General features: G+C 47.8%; 1 protein-coding gene across 1 annotated transcript in view; it reads left to right on the top strand.

The window, feature by feature from the left end:
• Positions 1–21338, top strand: part of plcb1 (phospholipase C beta 1) — a gene marked incomplete at its 5' end in the record, with an annotated part of 446201 nt that overhangs the window by 285186 nt on the left and 139677 nt on the right. The window contains one exon of the mRNA XM_033026421.1: positions 5084–5250. Within this exon, the coding sequence (XP_032882312.1) occupies positions 5084–5250 (167 nt within the window). The remainder of the gene's footprint in view (positions 1–5083; positions 5251–21338) is intronic.

Genomic DNA, 21338 nt, shown 5'->3' on the forward strand with positions numbered 1-21338 from the left:
TACCTTAATGAACCTGTGATTCGTAGAAATAACCTGAATCTTATATATTGAGTTTAGAGTTTGGAGATAGAGCATGGAAACAGGCCCTTCGGCCCGTCATGTCCATGCCAACTACACTAGCTTGACGTTATTCCATTTTCCCATCCACTTCTTATACACCAGGGGCCAATTTACAGAGGGTAAATTAACCTACAAACTCACACGTCTTTGTGATGTGGGAGGAAACCGGAGCACCCGGAGGAAACCCATGCGGTCACAGGGAGAACGTGCAAACTCCACACAGACTGCAGCTGAGGTCAGGATTGAACTTGGGGCTCCGGCGCTGTGAGGCAGCAGCTCTACCCGCTGCACCACTGTGCTGCCCCTAAATGATTTTCTTTGATTTCTCCGATAGACACAAAATGCTGGAGTAACTCAGCGGGACAGGCAGCCTCTCTGGAGAGGAATGGGTGACGTTTCGGGTCGAGACCCTTCTTCAGACCGATGTCAGGAGCCTTTGGTTTCTCAGTTCAGTTCAGTTTAGTTTATTGTCACGTGTACCGAGGTACTTTGTTGCGTGCTAACCAGTCAGCGGAAAGACAAGATATGATTACAATCGAGCCATTTGCAGTGTACAGGTACAGAATGAGGGAATAACGTTTAGTGCAAGGTAAAGCCAGTTAAGTCCGATCAAAGATAGTCCGAGGGTCACCAATGAGTTTCTTTGCAAAGTCCCTTTAAAAAAGGATTTGTCCAAAACTCTAACCTGTCGCTGGCTTAACCAGCGGGTTTCTTGAGGTTCAAAAGAATATAATTAAATCCTTTTAGTGTTTGCCAGGTATTATGTTCATTAAACCATGTTTACCCAAAGAATATGCAAATATATTCAAATTTCACGGTGTGATATTCATGTTCACATCAAAAAAGCACCAGCTATCTTTTATTTATCTACACAATTGGTCCAATTCGATTTCAAGACTCAACCGAATACATTGTAGCACCATTTTCATCTGAGATTCATAGAAACATAGAAACATAGACAATAGGTGCAGGAGTAGGCCATTCGACCCTTCGAGCCTGCACCGCCATTCAATATGATCATGGCTGATCATCCAAATCAGTATCCTGTACCTGCCTTCTCGCCATACCCCCTGATCCCTTTAGACACAATGGCCTCATCTAACTCCCTCTTAAATATAGCCAATGAACTGGCCTCAACTACCTTCTGTGGCAGAGAATTCCACAGATTCGCCACTCTCTGTGTAAAAAATGTTTTTCTCATCTCGGTCCTAAAAGATTTCCCTCTTATCCTTAAACTGTGACCCCTTGTTGTGGACTTCCCCAACATCGGGAACAATCTTCCTGCATCTAGCCTGTCCAACCCCTTAAGAATTTTGTAAGTTTCTATAAGATCCCGCATCAATCTTCTAAATTCTAGCGAGTACAAGCCGAGTCTATCCAGTCTTTCTTCATATGAAAGTCCTGACATCCTGATAACCATCTTGTGACAAGATAGATACAGTGCCCTCTATAATGTTTGGGACAAAGACCCATTATTTATTTATTTTCCTCTGTACTCCACAATTTGAGATTTGTAATAGAAAAAAATCACATGTGGTTAAAGTGCACATTGTCAGATTTTATTAAAGGCCATTTTTATATCGCTTTTGGCTCAATGTGCTGCGATTTCCGAGAGAACGCCGCCACCTACGGCCGTCATTTTTGGCCACCTCGCTCAGAACCCCCCTCCGCCTTCCGGGACCAGATGATTTTTCCCATCGATGAAAAATCAGAGAGATATTAATGTTTTTAAATAATTTGTCATTTTCTCTGCTGCCCCTGCTGGAGGGAGGGGGAGGGACTATAAAACTAGGAAGTGGTGTGCCTCACTCAGTCTCTGCAAGATGGAGGAAGCCAGAGGGCCACGTCTCTCTGAGCTCTGAATAACACTGAACACATGTCTACTCAACTGTGAGTGCCCTTAATGTGGTTTGAAAATGAAAATATGGTTGGTTTGAAGTAAAAATGCACTGCAAATGGTTGTTTGGGTTGAAGTAAAATGCACTGCAAATGGTTGTTTGGGTTGAAGTAATTGGTGGAGAGGTGGAATTGGTGGAGAGGTGGAATATTGCGTCGGGGGACCAGCCCTCCCGTGTGAACATGGGACAACGGGTCCCACTTAGTCTAGTTCTAAATGCAGCCTGACCAGCTCCCTGTTTTTTCCACAGATGTCCTTCCTCAGATATAGGGCACAAAGTCTGCACCTCTACCATGTTAGTTGGTTAGCTAGTTAGCTAGTTGGCTAGTTGGTTAGTTAGTTAGTCGGTTAGTTAGTTAATTTTACTTTCACGTGCACGGAGGATCAGTGAAAAGCTTTTGTTGCGTACTAACCAGTCAGCAGAAAGACAATACATGATTACAATCGAGCCATTTACAGTAGGTTTTATTGTAGTTAATTTTTCTGCTTTGAGTTGATAGGAATTTTTCACAGTGAGTCAATGGAAATGAGGTTGGTATGTAGAGAATAGTCACAAGAAGCTGGAGTAACTCAGCGGGTCAGGCAGCATCTCTGGAGAAATGGAATAGGTGACATTTCGTGCCGAGACCCTTCTTCAGACTTCATTTGTTCTATGTACCTTTTCAATTGACAATAGACAATAGGTGAAGGAGTAGGCCATTCGGCCCTTCGAGCCAGCACCGCCATTCAATGTGATCATGGCTGATCATCCACAATCAGTACCCCGTTCCTGCCATTTCCCCATATCCCCTGACTCCGCTATCTTTAAGATATCTCTCGTTTCCATGAGTCTCAGTCCCAAGAAGAGTCTCGACCCAAAACATCACCCATTCCTTTTCTCCGGAGATGCTGCCTGACCCGCTGAGTTACTCCAGCTTTTTGTGCCTATCTTCGGTGTTATCCAGCATCTGCAGTTCCTTCCGACACATTTGATATACAGTGAAACTGTTTCAGTAATGGCAGTTTACAGGAAGAAACAGAGAATTTATACACTTTTATCTGCAAAAGCATTAAATGTGATTTGTAAGACTGAGCGATTTTGTGTTGAGGGTGATTTTGTGCACTGCACACATTCAACTGTTATGGCTGCCCGGAAAATAAATATGGTGCATTGCGCAGTTGACTGGAAATTGCTGGATGTTGCTGCTGAACAAGTCTCTGAACATCGATGTGATTTATGCAGTGCTTTGAGAAAATTCACAAGAAAGATTCAAATCGCAGGGCATTTCCATCTTGCTGCCATTCATGTTGAAAAATGTGTTGGATTTTCTTTTCCACCCCATGAAGTAAATCAAATGAAAGATGTAACAAAATGAGTTATTTGGACCAAAAATGCAAAAATATCTGCTGGGGTTTGCTGGTAGTAATAGATTTTATTTTTTAATTTCAGAAGTAAACTTTATTTGTAATAAAACATAGAAACATAGAAAATAGGTGCAGGAGGAGGCCATTTGGCCCATCAAGCCAGCACCGTCATTCATTGTGATCACGGCTGATCATCCCCAATCAATAACCTGTGCCTGCCTTCTCCCCAATAGAAACATATCTACAAATTCACCAAAGTACAAAACTTTCACTACATTCCTGGTGCCCATACATTTAATATTGCTGGAGTTATGGGCCTCCCTTTCTCTTTATACGTAACACTGTTGCCACTCATGTTCAAAGGCAGCACGGTGGCGCAGCGGTAGAGTTGCTGCCTCACATTGCCAGGGACCCAGGTTCGATCCTGACTACGGGTGCTGCCTGTGTGGAGTGTGCACGTTCTCCCCATGACCTGCGTGGGTTTTCTCCGAGATCTTCGGTTTCCTCCCACACTTCAAAGACTTTCAGGTTTGTAGGTTAATTGGCTTGCTATAAATGCAAATTGTCACTTGTGTGTGTAGGATAATGTTCGTGTGCGGGGATTGCACACAAATGGGAAACGTCATTCCCTTATCATGTATCTGTACACTGTAAATGGCTCAATTGTAATCATGTATTGTCTTTCTGCTGACTGGTTAGCACACAACACAAGTTAGCATACCTTTGTTAGCAATGATAACACACAACAATAGTGAACCTGTGGAATTAATTGCCACACACGGCTGTGGAGGCCAAGTCAGTGGACATTTTTAAGGCAGAGATAGATAGATTCTTGATTAGTATGGGTGTTAGGGGTTATGGGGAGAAGGCAGGAGAATGGGTTAGTAGGGAGAGATAGATCAGTCATGATTGAATGCTGGAGTAGACCTGATGGGCCGAATGGCCTAACTCTACTCCTATTCCTTATGGCGTTATGAAAACATTTAACTGTACCTCGGTACACGTGACAATAAACTAATGGGTCCAATGGCTGAATTCTGCTCCGATTACTTATGATGTTAGTTTTGAAATAAAGAGTGCTTCCGGAGTGCTGGAACCGGACAGCATGGTGCTACAGTGGTAATAATAATAATAATGGATGGGATTTATATAGCGCCTTTCTAATACTCAAGGCGCTTTACATCGCATTATTCATTCACTCCTCAGTCACACTCGGTGGTGGTAAGCTACTTCTGTAGCCACAGCTGCCCTGGGGCAGACTGACGGAAGCGTGGCTGCCAATCTGCGCCTACGGCCTCTCCGACCACCACCAATCATTCACACACATTCACACACAGGCAAAGGTGGGTGAAGTGTCTTGCCCAAGGACACAACGACAGTATGCACTCCAAGCGGGATTCGAACCGGCCACCTTCCGGTCGCCAGCCGAACACTTAGCCCATTGCGCCATGCTGCCTCACAGTGCCAGAGACCCAGGTTCAATGTGACTACGGGTGCTGTCTGTAAGGATTTTGTCTGTAAGGACGTTCTCCCCGTGACCTGTGTGGGTTTTCTCCGAGATCTTCGGTTTCCCTCCACACTCCAAAGACGTACAAGTGAATCGGTCAATCGGCTTGGTGCGAATGTAAAAAATTGTCCCCGAGATGTATGTAAGATAGCGCTAGTGTGGGGGGGGGTCGCTGTTCGGCGCGGACTCGGTGGGCCGAAGGGCCTGTTTCCGCGCTGTATCTCTGAACTAAAAACTAAAACCGTGCTGAGGTTTATTCCCTTGCTTTGTTTCAGCGAAAGGAAGAGCGGGCCTTACCTGACCGTGGACCAGATGACCGACTTCATCAACTCGAAGCAGAGGGATCCGCGTTTGAACGAGATCCTGTATCCGCCCATGAAACAAGACCAAGTCCAGCTGCTCATTGAGAAGTACGAGCCAAACGAGGACCTAGCAAAGAAAGGTACGTTCACGGTGGACTTCATTCCGTGCGCTTGCACGCTTTGTTGATGTGCTGAGGGGAAAATACAAGGTGACACTGTTGGACTAGGGTGGACATTCTATACCATGATAGAATGGGTCGAATGGGCTTGTATTCACTGGAATTTAGAAGGATGAGAGGATATCTCATTGAAACAGATCCAATTCTTAAGGGATTGGACAGGCTAGATGCAGGAAAAATGTTCCCCATGTTGGGGGAGTCCAGTACCAGGGGTCACACAGTTTAAGAATAAGGGATAGGCCAGTTAGGACTGAGATGAGGAAAACCTTTTTCACCCAGAGAGTTGTGAATCTGTGGAATTCTCTGCCGCAGAAGGCAGTGGAGGCCAATTCACTGGGTGTTTTCAAGAGCGAGTTAGATAGAGCTCTTAGGGCTAAAGGAATCAAGGATTATGGGAGATAGCAGGAACAGGGTATTGATTTAGGATGATCAGCCGTGATCATATTGAATGGCAGTGCTGGTTTGAAGGGCCGAATGACCTACTCCTGCACCTATTTTCTATGTTTCTATGTATCTCTGAGAGAAGGAATGGGTGACGTTTCGGGTCGAGACCCTTCTTCAGACTGAGAGATGTACTACCCCCTGGTTGAAGAGGCATATTTGCACTTTGCACAGACACCCCCTTTGACTTACATGAGGGTAATGTTCCATTAACCATGAGCAGCACAGTGGCGGAGCAGTAGAGTTGCTGCCTTACAGCGCCTGAGACCCGGGTTCGATCCCGACTACGGGTGCTGGCTGTACGGAGTTTGTACCTTCACCCCGTGACCTGCGTGGGTTTTCTCCGGGAGCTCCGGTTTCCTCCTACACTCCGAAGACGTGCAGGTTTGTAAGTTAATTGGCTTGGTATAAAATGGTAAATTATCCCTGGTTTGTGGAGGGTAGTGTTAATGTGCGGGGGATCGCTGGTCGGCGCGGACTCGGTGGGCCGAAGGGCCTGTTTCCACGTTGTATCTCTAAAACCCTTACATAAGTCAGATTGTACGTCAGTCGGCATCACTCTCCCCATCCCCTCCCCTGGAATAACTCACTGAGAGTATCCATCATGGCTGATCTATCTAGCCCCATTCTCCTGCCTTCTCTCCATAACCCCAGACATCTATTCCTTATGACCTTATAGGTGTCAGAGCTTACGGGGAGAAGGCAGGAGAATGGGGTTAGATGGGAGAGATAGATCAGCCATGATTGAATGGCAGAGTAGACTTGATGGTCAGAATGGCCTAATTCTACTCCTATTCCTTATGAACTGTCTCAGCGGCGCCTGGCTGCATCCACGGCACTTTCCGTAGCCCGCGGCCTTCTGGGTAAGCACTGCCTCCATTACTGACTTGTTTCTGACATAGACTTGAGAGATCGTGCAGATAACAAACTGCCTTGATTGCTCTGGGGTTCAGTGTGCTGACTTGATCAATTGAGTGCAGAATTGATCACGTCATCTCAAGTTCATTTAAGTTGCCCATTGCCTAAATTGCAGAGTGCCCTTATAATAAAACACTGGTTCTGGGCACATTCTCACTGGAGTTTGGAAGGATGAGGGGAGATCTCATTAAAACCCACCACATCATTGAAGGCCTGGATTGAGTGGATGTGGAGAGGGTGTTTCCAGTGGTGGGAAGGTCTAGGACTAGAGGGCACAGCCTCAGAATGAAAGGATGTACCTTCAGAATGGAGATGGGAAGGAATTTCTTTAGCCAGAGGGAGGTGAATCTGTGTAATTCATTGCCATAGACGGCTGTGGAGGCATGTGGAGGTCAGTTAAAGCAGAGATTGATAGATTCTTGATTCCTAAGGGTGTCAAAGGTTACAGGGAGAAGGCAGGAGAATGGGGTTGAGAGGGAAAAATGGATCAGCCATGATTGAATAGATCAGCAGGCTTGATGGGCTGAATGACCTAATTCTGCTCCCATGTCACTTGGTCTCATGGTCTACTGGATGTAGGTTAGGCGAGTCGACTCGGTTGGGTAAAGTAAGATTCTTTATTTTAAACGATAACAATGCGATTTACTCGTTTATCCGCGTCTTAGATCAGCCAAAAATACCAATCAATCAATCAATCAAATACTTTATTGTCATTCGAAAAGACCCCAACAAATGCAAATCTGAACGAAATTTCGTTGCATCTGGCTCACCGAGCCAAGCTCCTTCTAACAGGGTGGAGCTTGAATGAAGACGATACAAAAACCCACGAAAATACTCCTGTGATCGCGTGACCACGCCAGCCAATAGCGAGGGTTCGTGATGCCCCAAGCCACCACTAGTTGCCGCTACATAGGCATATAAAAATAACAATTTACAGCTGATAATGCGACAAAAGGTCGACAAACCACAGCCCGTGGTTTAAAAGTGGTGTCACGGGTAGATGAGGTGGTTAAAAAGGCTTTCGGCATCGCGGCCTTCATCAGTCAGCGCATTGAGTGAAGAGGGTGGGAGTGTAGGAAATGAACTGCAGACGCTGGTTTAAATCGAAGACAGACACAAAATGCTGGAGTAACTCAGCGGGGCAGGCAGCATCTACTGGAGAGAAGGAATGGGCGACGTTTCAGGCCGAGACCATTCTTCATACTGATGTCGGGAGTGGGCGGGACAGAGATAGAATGTAGTTGGAGACAGTAAGACTGGTGGGAGAACTGGGAAAAGGGGAGGGGATGGAGAGAAAGGGAAAGCAAGGGCTACGTGAAGTTAGAGAAGTCAATGCTCATACCGCTCGGGTGTAAGTTGCCCAAGCGAAATATGAGGTGCTGTTCATGTTATAGTTGTGTAAGACATTGGTGGGGCCACATTTACAGTATTATGACAATAGACAATAGGTGCGGGAGTAGGCCATTCAGCCCTTCGAGCCAGCACCGCCATTCAATGTGATCATGGCTGATCATCCACAACCAGTACCCCGTTCCTGTATTGTGTTCAATTTACGAGGATGTCGATTTACGAGGATGTTGCCAGGATGCAAGGGCCTGTAGCGAGAGGTCGAGCAGACTGGAACTTTATTCCTAGGAGCGCAGGAGGATGAGGGGTGATCCTACAGACCTGGTACAAAATCGTGAGAGGAATAGATCGGGTAGACACATAGAGTCCTTTGCCCAGAGTAGGGGAATCAAGAACCAAAGCAGCATAGGTTTAAGGTGAGGGAGAAAGATTTAATAGGGACCTGAGGGGTAACTTTTGCACACAAAGGGTGGTGGGTGTATGGAACGAGCTGCCGGGAGAGACAGTTGAGGCAGGGACTATACATTTAAGAGACATTGGACAGGTACATGGATAGGGCAGGTTTAGAGGGTTAACATTGAGCCAGGTGGGACTTGCGCGATGGGGCATTTAGGTTGGCGTGGGCAAATTGGACTGACGGGCTTGCTTCAATAGACAATAGACAAAAGGTGCAGGAGAAGGCCATTCGGCCCTTCGAGTCAGCACCGCCATTCAATGTGATCATGGCTGATCATCCACAATCAGTACCCCGTTCCTGCCTTCTCCCCATATCCCCTGAATCCGCTATCTTTAAGAGCCCTATCTAGCTCTCTCCTGAAAGCATCCAGAGAACCGGCCTCCACCACCCTCTGAGGCAGAGAATTCCACGCTGTGTGACTCTCTATGACTCTAAATGATACCCCTGTCCGTGAGGTTGATGTTTCCAGCATCTTCATTCAGAGGTTTGTAAGTACGGGTGTCAGGGGTTGTGGGGAGAAGGCAGGAGAATGGGGTTTGGAGGGAGAGATAGATCAGCCATGATTGAATGGCGTAGAGTAGAGTTGATGGGCCGAATGGCCTAACCCTGCTCCTATCGCTTATGAATTGATGCGATTTGTTACCCCCATTGAAGTGCATTTTAAATCATTTAAACGCAAAGGATGTCACATATATTCTGCAGCAAAATTTCCAAAATAGGTGACAGATTAATTCTGAATGATATGATTCATAGAGTGTGACTCATGCAGGACTGGAGTTATGACTTCATGCAGTGTTACATATAGAATGTCACGCGGGCTAACTAAACAAGGCGACAACCCATCAGTGAATAGAAGGGGACATGCTGTCAGCCTTCATGTAATAAGAAGGAACTGCAGATGCTGGTTTATAGCAGAGATGAACAAAAAGTGCGGGAGTTACTCAACGGGTCAGGCAGCACCTCTGGAGAACATGAGGCGGCGCAGCGGTAGAGTTGCGGGTTTCTGACGGTGTCAGAAACCCGGGTTCCATCTTGACTGCGGCCGCTGTCTGTACGGAATCTGAACCTGTGACCGCGTGGGTTTTCTCCGGGTGCTCCGGTTTCCGCCCGCACTCCAAAGACGTGCGGGTTTATCGGTTAATTGGCTGGGGTAAAAATTGTAAATTGTCCCCTAGTGTGTGTGTGTGTGTGTGTAGGGTAGTGCTCGTGTACGGGGATCGCTGGTCGGCGCGGACTCTGTGGGCCGAAGGGCCTGTTTCCGTGCTGTATCTCGAAACTAAACCGTGACCACCACGCGTACCTCCGTCTGGGAATCGTTGGGGCTATGTTGTATCTCGTTAATCAGCAGAAAACCTTCCCCGAATGACTTTCACTTTTGGAGATAAATTGTCCCAATTTCGTCATCTTTTGGGTGCTCGCCCATTGAGACGTTACTGCTGAACGCAACACCCATTTCGGGCACCAAATAAGGTCACATTCCAACTTCCCAGCAATGATAACGGATGAGATCGCATTCCCCCGGGAAAGAGTGGTTAGGCTCGGAATTCCCCCAAGACCTGTTATTGCGTAAGCTTTAAACTATAAATCTGAAGCATTTGAAGTAAAAACAAAGAGATAAGCATGAAAAAACAATGCAACTGTTATACGTTACTGCCAGACTCTTGACCAAGTTTGACCAAGTAAATGCCGTGGACTCGAAGAGATTTTTATCCCAACAACATAATGAATGAGACTCGGCTGAATCCTAATCCTACTTAACCTGTTCCAACATCTTTAATTTAACCTGTTCCAACATCTCCATCCCTCCCCCACCCAAGTCGTACCGGCTTCAAAGTCAACAGACAATAGACAATAGGTGCAGGAGTAGGCCATTCGGCCCTTCGAGCCAGCACCGCCATTCAATGTGATCATGGCTGATCATCCCCAATCAGTACCCCCTTCCTGCCTTCTCCCCATATCCCCTGACTCCGCTATCTTTAAGAGCCCTATCTAGCTCTCTCTTGCAAGTATCCAGAGAACCTGCCTCCACCGCCATCTGAGGCAGAGAATTCCACAGACTCACAACTCTCTGTGAGAAAGTCGTCTTGTTGACTCTCATTGTCTGTAACTCGTTTTCACCTAGCCCACAGCTAACAATCGCCTGCTTCTTTTATCATTGTTACATTTTTCCTTATCTTTCATTCATTTCTTCTATTTATCTCCATATTGCCGTCTGTATCTCTCGTTTCCCTTTTCCCTGACTCAGTCTGAAGAAGGGTCTCGACCCAAAACGTCACTTATTCCTTCTCTCCAGAGATGCCGCCTGTCCCGCTGAGTTACTCCAGCTTTTTGTGTCTATCTTCGGTTTAAACCAGCGTCTGCTGTTCTTTCCTACACATCTTTGACACAAACTTGTTTTGCATGAGGCTTCATCTAAATGCCGTGGACTCGAAGAGATTTTTATCCCTAACTCATAAAACTCAAAAGATCTGTGCAGAAAAATGTGGAGGGTTGTCAAACGAGATCTCTCTTGCAATTCCCCTCACACAGATCCAACACGAATCTAAACTATGTGTAGGAAGGAATTCCCTAAAGATTTGAAGAAAGGTCTGAAGAAGGGTTTCGGCCCGAAACGTCACCTATTTCCTTCGCTCCATAGATGCTGCTGCACCCGCTGAGTTTCTCCAGCATTTTTGTGTACCAAGGAATTTCAGATGCTGGTTTAAACCGAAGATAGACACAAAAAGCTGGTGTAACTCAGCGGGACAGGCAGATCTCTGGAGTTAAAGGAATGGGTGACGCTTCGGGTCGAGACCCTTCTTCAGACTGAGAGTCAGGGGAAAGGGACACGAGAGATATAGACAGTGATGTAGCGAGATAAAGAAGAAATTAATGAAAGAGGCTGGGACTATCCCACCGTTTAAGAAACAGTTAGACAGGTACATGGATAGGACAGGTTTGGAGGGATATGGACCGAATGTGGGCAGGTGGGACTAGTGTAGATGGGGGCAGGTTGGCCAGTATGAGCAAGTTGGGCCGAAGGGCCTGTTTCCACGCCGTAAGACTGTTTGGCTATATGGAAAGGCAGGAGATAGAGACAAAATGGTGGAGTAACTCAGCGGGTCAGGCAGCATCTCTGGAGAAAAGTAATCGGTGACATTTCAGGTCGAGACCCTTCGTGTTGCCGGCTGTATCGCTCTATGCCCCTATATGTTAGCTGTGAGCTAGGTGAAAACGAGTTGCAGACAATGAGACTCAACAAGAAGACTTTGAAGCCGGTACGGCTTGGGTGAGGGAGGGACGGAGAGTGAGGGGATACAAGGGTGACTTGAAGTTAGAGAAGTCAGTGTTCATACCTCTGGGGTGTAAGCTGCCCAAGCGAAATATGAGATGCTGTCCCTCCAATTTGCATTTGGCTTCACGCTGACAATGGAGAAAGCCCGGGACAGAATGGTCAGTGTGGGAATGGGAATGGGAGTTGAAGTGTTGGGCAACCGGGAGATCAAAACTACTTGATCCAAGCTTCCGCACTGGCGATGACTATTATACTTTGACTGAGGAACATGAGTAGAATAGATAGGGTGAGAGCACAGTGTCTTATACCCAGAGTTGGGGAATTAAAACTGGTGGACAAAGGTTGAAGGTGAGGGGGGCAAGGTTGAATCTGAACCCGAGGGGCATCTTTTTGACACAGCGAGTGGTGGGTGTATGGAACAAGCTGCCAGAGGTGAATAGATAGCTTGGCACAATGGCACAACGGTAGAGTTGCTGCCTCACAGCGGCAGAGACCCGGGTTCGATCCTGACTACGGGTGCTGTCCATATGGAGTTTGTACGTTCTCCCCGTGACCACGTGGGTTTTCCCCGGGTGCTCCGGTTTCCTTCCACACTCCAAAGACGTAGGTTAATTTGCTTGGTAAATGTAAAAATTATCTCTCGTGGGTGTAAGATAGTGTAAATGTGCGGGGATCGCTGGTCGGCGCGGACCCGGTGGGCCGAAGGGCCTGTTTCCGCACTGTATCTCTAAACTAAGCTAAACCAAACGTGGATGTTTGTAGCTTAATTGGCTTCTGTAAATAGTCGCTAATGTGTGGGTTAGAACTCGTGCGCGGGTGAGCATTGGGCGGGGCGGACTCGGTGGGCCGAAGGGCCTGTTTCCGCGCTGTATCTCTCAGTCGAACTTCACTCTCCGCTGACCTGGAAGTGAGGGCAATGAGCTGGAGAATAACAATCAGTGCTTTGGTCTGACAGTCTTGACAAGACTCGCTTCGAATTAGCGTGAACTAACAGGAAGCAGCTATGGCAAGTGTACGCAAGAGTGAAAGGCTGACGGGATGCACATCGGAATAAGGGCGGCCTGAAGCTCATTGTTGTCAAGTGGAATGACTGAACTGATTTTCCCCCCTCGGTAAAAATCTCCGCTGTTTTTCGTTGACTGATGACTGTCAAGCAGCAGATAACACCATGTCTGCTGTGAGCGATACCTCTCCATGTTCCTCCCAACCTGACGAGAAAGGAACTTGTGCGGAAAGGAACTGCAGGTGCTGGTTTAGACCGAAGATAGAGACAAAAAGCTGGAGTAACTCAGCGGGACAGGCAGCTTCTCTGGAGAGAAGGAATGGGTGACGTTTTGGGGTCGAGACCCTTCTTCAGTCTGAAAGTAGGATAACATCGTGAACGAATGATCGCTGGTCCGTGGGCCGAAGGGCCTGCTTCCATGCTGTATCTCTAAAAAGCTAAGGTTTAGTTCAACACTGAACATCTCAACCTAAACCTACCTGATCTCCCGGTTGCTCAACACTTCAACTCCCCCTCTCATTCCCACACTGACCTTTCTGTCCTGGGCCTCCTCCATTGTCAGAGTGAGGCCCAGCACAAATTGGAGGAACAGCACCTCATATTTTGCTTGGTTAGCTTGCACCCCAGCGGTATGAACATTGACTTCTCTAACTTCAAGTAACCTTTGCTTTCCCTCTCTCTCCATCCCCTCCCCCTTCCCAGTTCTCTGACCAGTCTGACTATCCTCGTTTAACATTTTACCCCTGTTTGCTTTGTTGTCACCTTCTCCCAGCGAACAATCTATTCTACATTATCCTTGATCTCCATTCCCTTTGTCCCGTTTTCACACCTTACTCTTCCTTATCTCTGTATCTCTCCCTCCACTGATTCAGTCTGAAGAAGGGTCTCATCCCGGAACCTCACCCATTCCTTCTGTCCAGGGACGCTGCCTGTCCCACTGAGTTACTCCAGCATTTTGTGTCTATCTAAGGTTTAGTTTAGTTTAGTTTAGAGATACAGCGCGAAGACAGGCCCTTCAACCCAGTGAGCCTGTGTCGACCAGCGATCACCCGTAGACCAACGCTACACACCAGGGACAGTTTACAATTTGTACCGAAGCCCATTAACCTGCGAACTGCACGTCTGTGGAGTGTGGGGGGAAACCGGAGCATCCGGAGAAAACCCACGCGGTCACGGGGATAACGTACAAACTCCGTACAGGCAGCATCCCGTAGTCAGATTCGAACCCGGGCCTCCAGCAGCAACTCTCCCGCTGCGCGCTAAAAAAAAAACAAGAACGGGGGATTAAACTGTTAAACTGTGGCGACTGCGACAATAACCAAGTGGAAAGTTCCTTCAGACTTTAGGGTGCTAAGGGCCTGTCCCACTTACACAACCTAATTCAAGACCTTTTATGCTCGTGGACATTTTTCATCAGGCTAGAAAAAACGCCCCGACCTACTTGATGCCACGAGTACCTATGACTAGCATCACGGCCTGCTACGACCTACCTACGACCTCGTGACGACCATGCTGCGAGTATGAGTCAAGGGCAAACTCGGCAGAGGTGGTGAAAGTGGGACAGGCCCTTTAAAGAGCTAAAGTGCTCCACCGTTGAGAATGAATGTTCCATTCATTGAGACAAAGGCTGGCATTTGCAGGGTTTGTCACCGGGGGGGGGGGGGGGGGGGGGGGGGGGGGGGGGGGGGGGGGGGGGATTGACGTGCCACACAACACTTGCTCTGATAATGATTCTATTCGCTGCATTTTACAGCGCGCCGCTCCAGCTATTATCGAAACAGCATATCCTCTTGTCTGGCAGCGAGACTAATTGTCCATGGATTAGGCAAACTTGAAGTGTGACCACATCCACCTGGACCATTTACCACTTGCAAATCCATCCCCAGCAATGGCAAAGAGCCACGGCTGTTATAAACTGGCAGAGACGATGTGGGCATCGACTTGTAGCGCAAAGAACTCACTGCCAGAGAGGCACGAAATGCTGGAGTAAAAGACCTGTCCCACTGTACGAGTTCATTCCAAGAGCTCTCCCCGAGTTTGCCCTGATTCGAACTCGAAGATTTACGGTAATGGCCGCTTGTAGGTACCCGGGGCTCTCGTGGACATTTTTCAACATGTTGAAAAATCTTCACGAGTCTTCCCATGCTTTAATACCTGCCGTTAGCGAGTCTTCCCGAGTACCTGCCGTTAGCGTTACGAGCCGCTAAGAGATGTCCCCGAGCTCCGACGTACCCGCTACGTTCATTCTCCATGCTTACCATGAGTTTGATTTTTTTTTAAACTCGGGAGAGCTCTTGAATGAACTCGTACAGTGGGACAGCCCCTTAACTCAGCGGGACAGGCAGCATCTCTGGAGAACATCAACAGGCGATGTTTTCACTAGAGGTCACAGCCTCAGAATTGAAGGACGTTCTTTTAGGAAGGAGATGAGGAGAAATGTCTTTAGTTAGAGGGTGGTCTTCTTCTTCTTGCGTATGGCGTGCACAGCCTAAAGTTGTAAGACAACTTGTTCTGTTTGATCTTCTGTTTGTGTACTTGTCGAAACAAGGTGGACCACGTGAAGGTTGCAATCTCCCATCCCAGAGGGTGGTGAATCTGTGGAATTATTTGCCACAGACGGCTGTGGAGGCCAAGTCAGTAGATATTTTTAAGGCAGAGATAGATAGATTCTTGATTAGTACGGGTGTCAGGGGTTATGGAGAGAAGGCAGGAGAATGGGGTTAGGAGGGCGAGATCGATCAGCCTTGGTTGAAAGGCGGAGTAGACCTGATGGGCCGAATGGCCTAATATGATCGCCTAGAAGAGAGATCGAGCAACTGTCCATTTGGTGCCAGCACAATAACCTGGCCTTCAACACCAGCAAAACCAAGGAACTGATTGTGGACTTTGGAAGGAGTAGGAGGGGAACCCACAGCCCCGTTTATATCAACGGGTCGATGGTTGAAAGGGTCAAGAGCTTCAAATTCCTGGGCGTGCACATCTCTGAAGATCTTTCCTGGTCCGAGAACACTAATGCAATTTTCAAGAAAGCTCATCAGCGCCTCTTCTTCCTGAGAAGATTACGGAGAGTCGGTTTGTCAAGGAGGACTCTCTCTAACTTCTACAGGTGCACAGTAGAGAGCATACTGACTGATTGCACCGTGGCTTGGTTCGGCAATTTGAGCGTCCTGGAGAGGAAAAGACTACAAAAAGTAGTAAACACTGCCTAGTCCATCATCGGCTCTGACCTTCCTTCCATCGAGGGGGATTTATAGCAGTCGCTGCCTCAAAAAGGCTGGCAGTATCATCAAGGACCCACACCATCCTGGCCACACACTCATCTCCCTGCTACCATCAGGTAGAAGGTACAGGAGCCTGAAGACTGCAACAACCAGGTTCAGGAATAGCTACTTCCCCACAGCCATCAGGCTATTAAACCTGGCTCGGACAAAACTCTGATTATTAATAACCCATTATCTGTTATTTGCACGATATCAGTTTATTTATTCATGTGTGTATATATTTATATTATGGTATATGGACACATTGATCTGTTTTGTAGTAAATGCCTACTATGTTCTGTGTGCTGAAGCAAAGCAAGAATTTCATTGTCCTATCAGGGACACATGACAATAAACTCACTTGAACTCACTTGAACTTGACCCGTACTAATCTAAGATCTATTTATCTCTGCCTGAAAAATATCCATTGACGGCCTGCACAGCCTATCATATGAACTGGTGAACATCTCCGGGTTAGATGAAGTGGCTGCGTGGGCGGAACGAATAAACCTCTGTTGTTCTTCGGCTTGCTTCGTGCCAGTCCACGGCTGACTGAGAGATTTAGTCTAAGGCCTTTGAAGGAGCTCTGCAACAAATGGAGCAGCTAAAGGTCAATGTGCAGGCACTCAGTCACTTGTGGTTGCAAGGGAACGTATTCCTCATGAGCTCACCCTGGTTGGGAAATCAAACATAAGCACGGCAGTAGCAAGTTACATCAGCTCATAAGTGACTGCTTGTGGCGCAGCGGTAGAGTTTAAGAAAGAACTGCAGATGCTGGAAAATCGGAGGTCGACAAAAACGCTGGAGAAACTCATCTATGGAGCGATGGAAATTGACATCGTTTCAGGGTCGAGACCCTTCCTCAGACTGATGTGGGGATGGGGGGGGGCGGGAAGGAGAAAGGAAGAGGCAGAGGTAATGAGCTGTGGGAGAGCTGGGAAGTGGAGGGGAAAGAAGGAGAAAGGAAGATGCGGAGAAGAGTGGGCTACGGGAGAGCTGGGAAGTGGAGGGGAAAGAAGGAGAAAAGGAGAAAGCAGGGACTACCTGAAATTGGAGAAGTCAATGTTCATACCGCTGGGGTGGAAACTACCGAATCAAAATATGAGGTGTTGCTCCGCCAATTTGCGGTGGGACCCACTCTGGCCATGGAGGAGGCCCAGGACAGAAAGGTTGCATTCGGAATGGGAGGGGGAGTTGAAGTGCTGTTTCCATGCTATATCTCTGAACTAAAGCTGAACAATGCTGAGAATTGTAATCTGACTCTGGAATTTTTCCCTTCAACTATTGTTCTAGAGGTTGGCGTGATTGTTAGAAAAACGTTTCACCGCACCTCGGTACGCGTGTGTCACAAATAATAACCCAAAACTCCAAAGGTCCGCTGTTGTAAGAAATAGTTTAGAGATGCAGAGCGCACACAGGCCCTTCGGCCTACCGGGTCCGCACCGACCAGCGATCGTATCAACATGTCTCAGTAGGCCGAAGGGCCTGTATATCTAAATTAATGCAAAGAGGCACAAGGAACTGCAGTTATTGGTTAAAAAAACCTGCTCAATACTCTGCGGGCAGCATCTCTGGTGAACGTGGACCCACTGAGTGATTCCAGCACTTTGTGTCTATCTGTGGTATGTACTGAAAGGCGGCACGGTGGCGCAGCGGTAGAGTTGTTGCCTTGCAGCTCTTACAGCGCCAGAGACCCGGGCTCGATCCCAACTACGGGTGCTGCCTGTGCACGTTCTCCACGTAAGCCGCGTGGGTTTTCTCCGAGAGGGAGTTAGATTTAGCTCTCAGGTTAAAGGAATCAACGGATATGGGGAGAAAGCAGGAACGGGGTACTGATTTTGGATCATCAGCCATGATCATATTGAATGGCCGAAGGGCCGAATGGCCTACTCCTGCACCTATTTTCCATGTTTCCTCCCTCACTCCAAAGACATGTAGGTTTGTATGTTAATTGGCTTGGTATAAATGTAAATTGTCCCTACTATGTAGGGTAGTGTTAAGGGTCTGTCCCACTTGGCCGTCATTTGCGCCTCATTTACACGTCATATGTAAAATAGGTCGACACGTCGTTACGCGCAACGTTGTGCGCAAATCACGCGTCATCATGCCGTCTGTGCGCGTGACGTCATTAAAATACCCTGCGGCGCATGATGATGCATGGTTACGCACGGTGACGTAACCATGCGTCACCACACGATACACGTGAGACGTCGGGACGCCGGCGTGCGACGCCAGTGCGCCAGCATGCGTACCCAATGCGTCAGCGGCGTACCCAATGCATCAGTGGGCTTACGCAATATGTCACGCAGGTGGCGCGCGAGGATTTCGTGCAGCACGAAATCCTGGAGCGCCGCGCGATACCGCGCTCAATTCCACACTTCTCCACACCTCTCCATGCGCCCGTCCCGCGCTACCCACACGCTACCTGTGCGCCACAACACAACGACCTAATTCAAATATGACGCGTAAATGAGGCGCAAATGACGGCCAAGTGGGACAGGCCCTTTAGTGTGCGGGGATCGCAGGTCGGCGCGGACCCGGTGGGCTGAAGGGGCCTGTGTCCGCACTGTATCTCTGAAAGAAGCTCAATATATCCCTGACCGTCAGATTGAGGCGGGGGGGGGGAGAGATTGAGGTGACTTTGGCCGTCATTTATCAATCTTCCCACGGAGATTGCCAGAGGTCTGGGCGACTGTCTGTGGGCCAATGTTCAAATGAAGGGAGGAGGCAGCAAAGTGAGTAATTACAGGCCATTAGTTTCACCTCGGACGCGAGCAACTGATCGGAATCCTGTCTTAGGAACAGTGTGACCTCTCGCTCCGAACAAAAACGCAATCAATCAGAGGTCAGGCAGTATTCGGTTCGTCATGTTTGACGAAATCAGTCAGCGCTTAAAGTCATTAATGAGGAAGGACAATGAGGGGAATGTGTGCTCCACAGCCGACATGGATTTTATTTGTCATAGAGTCTTAAAGCGATACAGCGTGGAAACAGGCCCTTCGGCCCAACTCGCCCACACCGGCCAACATATCCCAGCTACACTAGTCCCACCTGCCCGCATTTGGTCCATATACCTCCAAACCTGTGCAGGCTCGAAGGGCCGAATGGCCTACTCCTGCACCTATTTTCTATGTTTCTATGTTTCTTAAACGTTGGGATAGTCCCTGCCTCAACTACCTCCTCCAGCAGCTTGTTCCATACACCCACCTCCCTCTTGACATGGCCCCAGATAACACAAAATTGCTGAAGTAACTCAGCGGGTCTGGCAGCAGTTCAGTACAGTTTAGTTTATTGTCACGTGTACCGAGGTGCAGTGAAAAGCTTGTTTGGCCTGCTAACCAGTCAGCGGAAAGACAATACAAGATTACAATCGAGCCATTTACAGTGTACAGATCCATGATAAGGGAATAATGTTCAGGGCAAGTTAAAGCCTGCAAAGTCCGATAGGATAGTGCAAGGGTCAACAATGAGGTAGATAGCAAAGATCCTATATCGGAGCAAGTTGGACCACTCCTGCTAAATGCAATGGGCTGACGTGTGGTACGTAACGGAACGGAACGTGGGCCTTTTTTTCATCCATTTCCGTAACCGGACCCGACCCGACTCGCAGTGTAATCAACGTTGCGGGGGAACGGTTTGTGTTAATAAATTCAAATTCTGAAAATGAGGAGAAGATTTTTACCAAACAATTTTTATTTTTACGAGGATGTTTCCGTAACTGGCTTCCGTCTCCGCACTATTACCCTACGGGATCTTTGGTGCGGAGACGGAAGCCGGGTACGGAAATGGGGCCGAAAATTACCCACGAATCTGACCATGACCGTACTACGTCTTTTTCGTCGAGTGATCTATCTTGCTCGCTATAGGATCTTTGGTAGATAGTAGTTCAGCACTGCTCTCTGGTTGTGGTAGGATGGTTCAGTTGCCTGATAACAGCTGGGAAGAAACTGTTCCTGACAAGGTCCCAGATAACACAAAAAGTTGGAGTAACTCAAGCAGGTCAGGCAGCATCTCTGGATAAAAAGGAATGGTGACGTTTCTGGTCGAAACTCTTCATCGGTACGGGCTAATAATGGGAAAAAAGCTCATACTTAAATAAATAAATAAATGGTACCAGGATCTGGCAACGGGGGGTAAAACAACAAAAACAGACTTGGTTGGTAGTCCCCTTTCTGCGGAGTTTAATGTTATAATAGAGCGATTGTTTCTCCCTTCTTTTTCCTTCTTTTCTAGGGTCTACTTTCTTTCTTTACTTCCTTCTCTAACTTCTTTTCTAAGGGGCTTTCTTTTCTCAACACTCTCCTGCACCTTCAAGACTCTTGCGCACTTTCCTTACTTCCTTTACTTCTATCTTTTTCTTAAAGCTCAAAAAATGAAGCGGTACAAAAAATGTATTAAGACATATGTGTTGTGTATTATTGTAACTTACCGTACTTCTAATAAAAATAATTTTAAAAAAAAAATAAAAAAAAAAAAAAAGAAACTCTTCATCGGGCTGAGTCAGGGGAGAGGGAACCGAGAGAGGTGGCAGAGTACAGAGAACAAATTAATGAAAGATATGCAAAAAGATAGATCAAAACCCTCCAACGATGATCAAGGAAAGGTGGAGCCCACAATGGTCCATTGTTGGCTGTGGAGTAGGTGACAACGAGTTATACAAATAGTGAAATTCGGCAGGACGACAGTGAAACTAGTACGATGACCAGGGTGGGGGAGGGGATGGAGAGAGAGGGAAAGCAAGGGTGACTTGGAAGTTAGAGAAATCAGTGTTCACACCGCTGGGGTGTAAGCTGCCCAAGCGAAAAATGAGGTGCTGTTCCTCCAATTTGCGCTGGGCCTCAATCTGACAGTGGAGGAGGCCCAGGACAGAAAGGCCAGTGGGGGAATGGGAGGGGGAGTTAAAGTGCTGAGCAACCAGGAGATCAGGTAAGTTTAGGCGGACTGAGCGGAGGTGTTCAGCGAAACGATCGCCGAGCCTGCGCTTGGTCTCGCCGAGTCCACACCTGGAACAGAGGAGACCGTAGATGAGGTTGGAGGAGATGCAAGTGAACCTCTGCCTCACCTGAGAAGACTGTTTGGGTCCTTGGACGGAGTTAAGCGGGGGAGGTACAGGGACAGGTGTTGCATCTGCTGCGGTTGCAGGGGAAGGTACCTGGGGAGGGGGTGGCCTGGGTGGGCAGGGACGAGTTGACCGGGGAGTTGCGGAGGGAACGGTCTCTGTGGAAGGTGCAAGGTGGTGGAGATGGGAAGATGTGGCCAGTAGTGGGATCCCATTGGAGATACCGAAAACATCGGTGGATTGTGTGCTGTATTTGATGGCCGATGGGGTGGAAGGTGAGGACGAGGGGA

The sequence above is a fragment of the Amblyraja radiata genome, chromosome 8 (genome assembly GCF_010909765.2).
Source record: "Amblyraja radiata isolate CabotCenter1 chromosome 8, sAmbRad1.1.pri, whole genome shotgun sequence".
Taxonomy (NCBI): Eukaryota; Metazoa; Chordata; class Chondrichthyes; order Rajiformes; family Rajidae; genus Amblyraja; species Amblyraja radiata.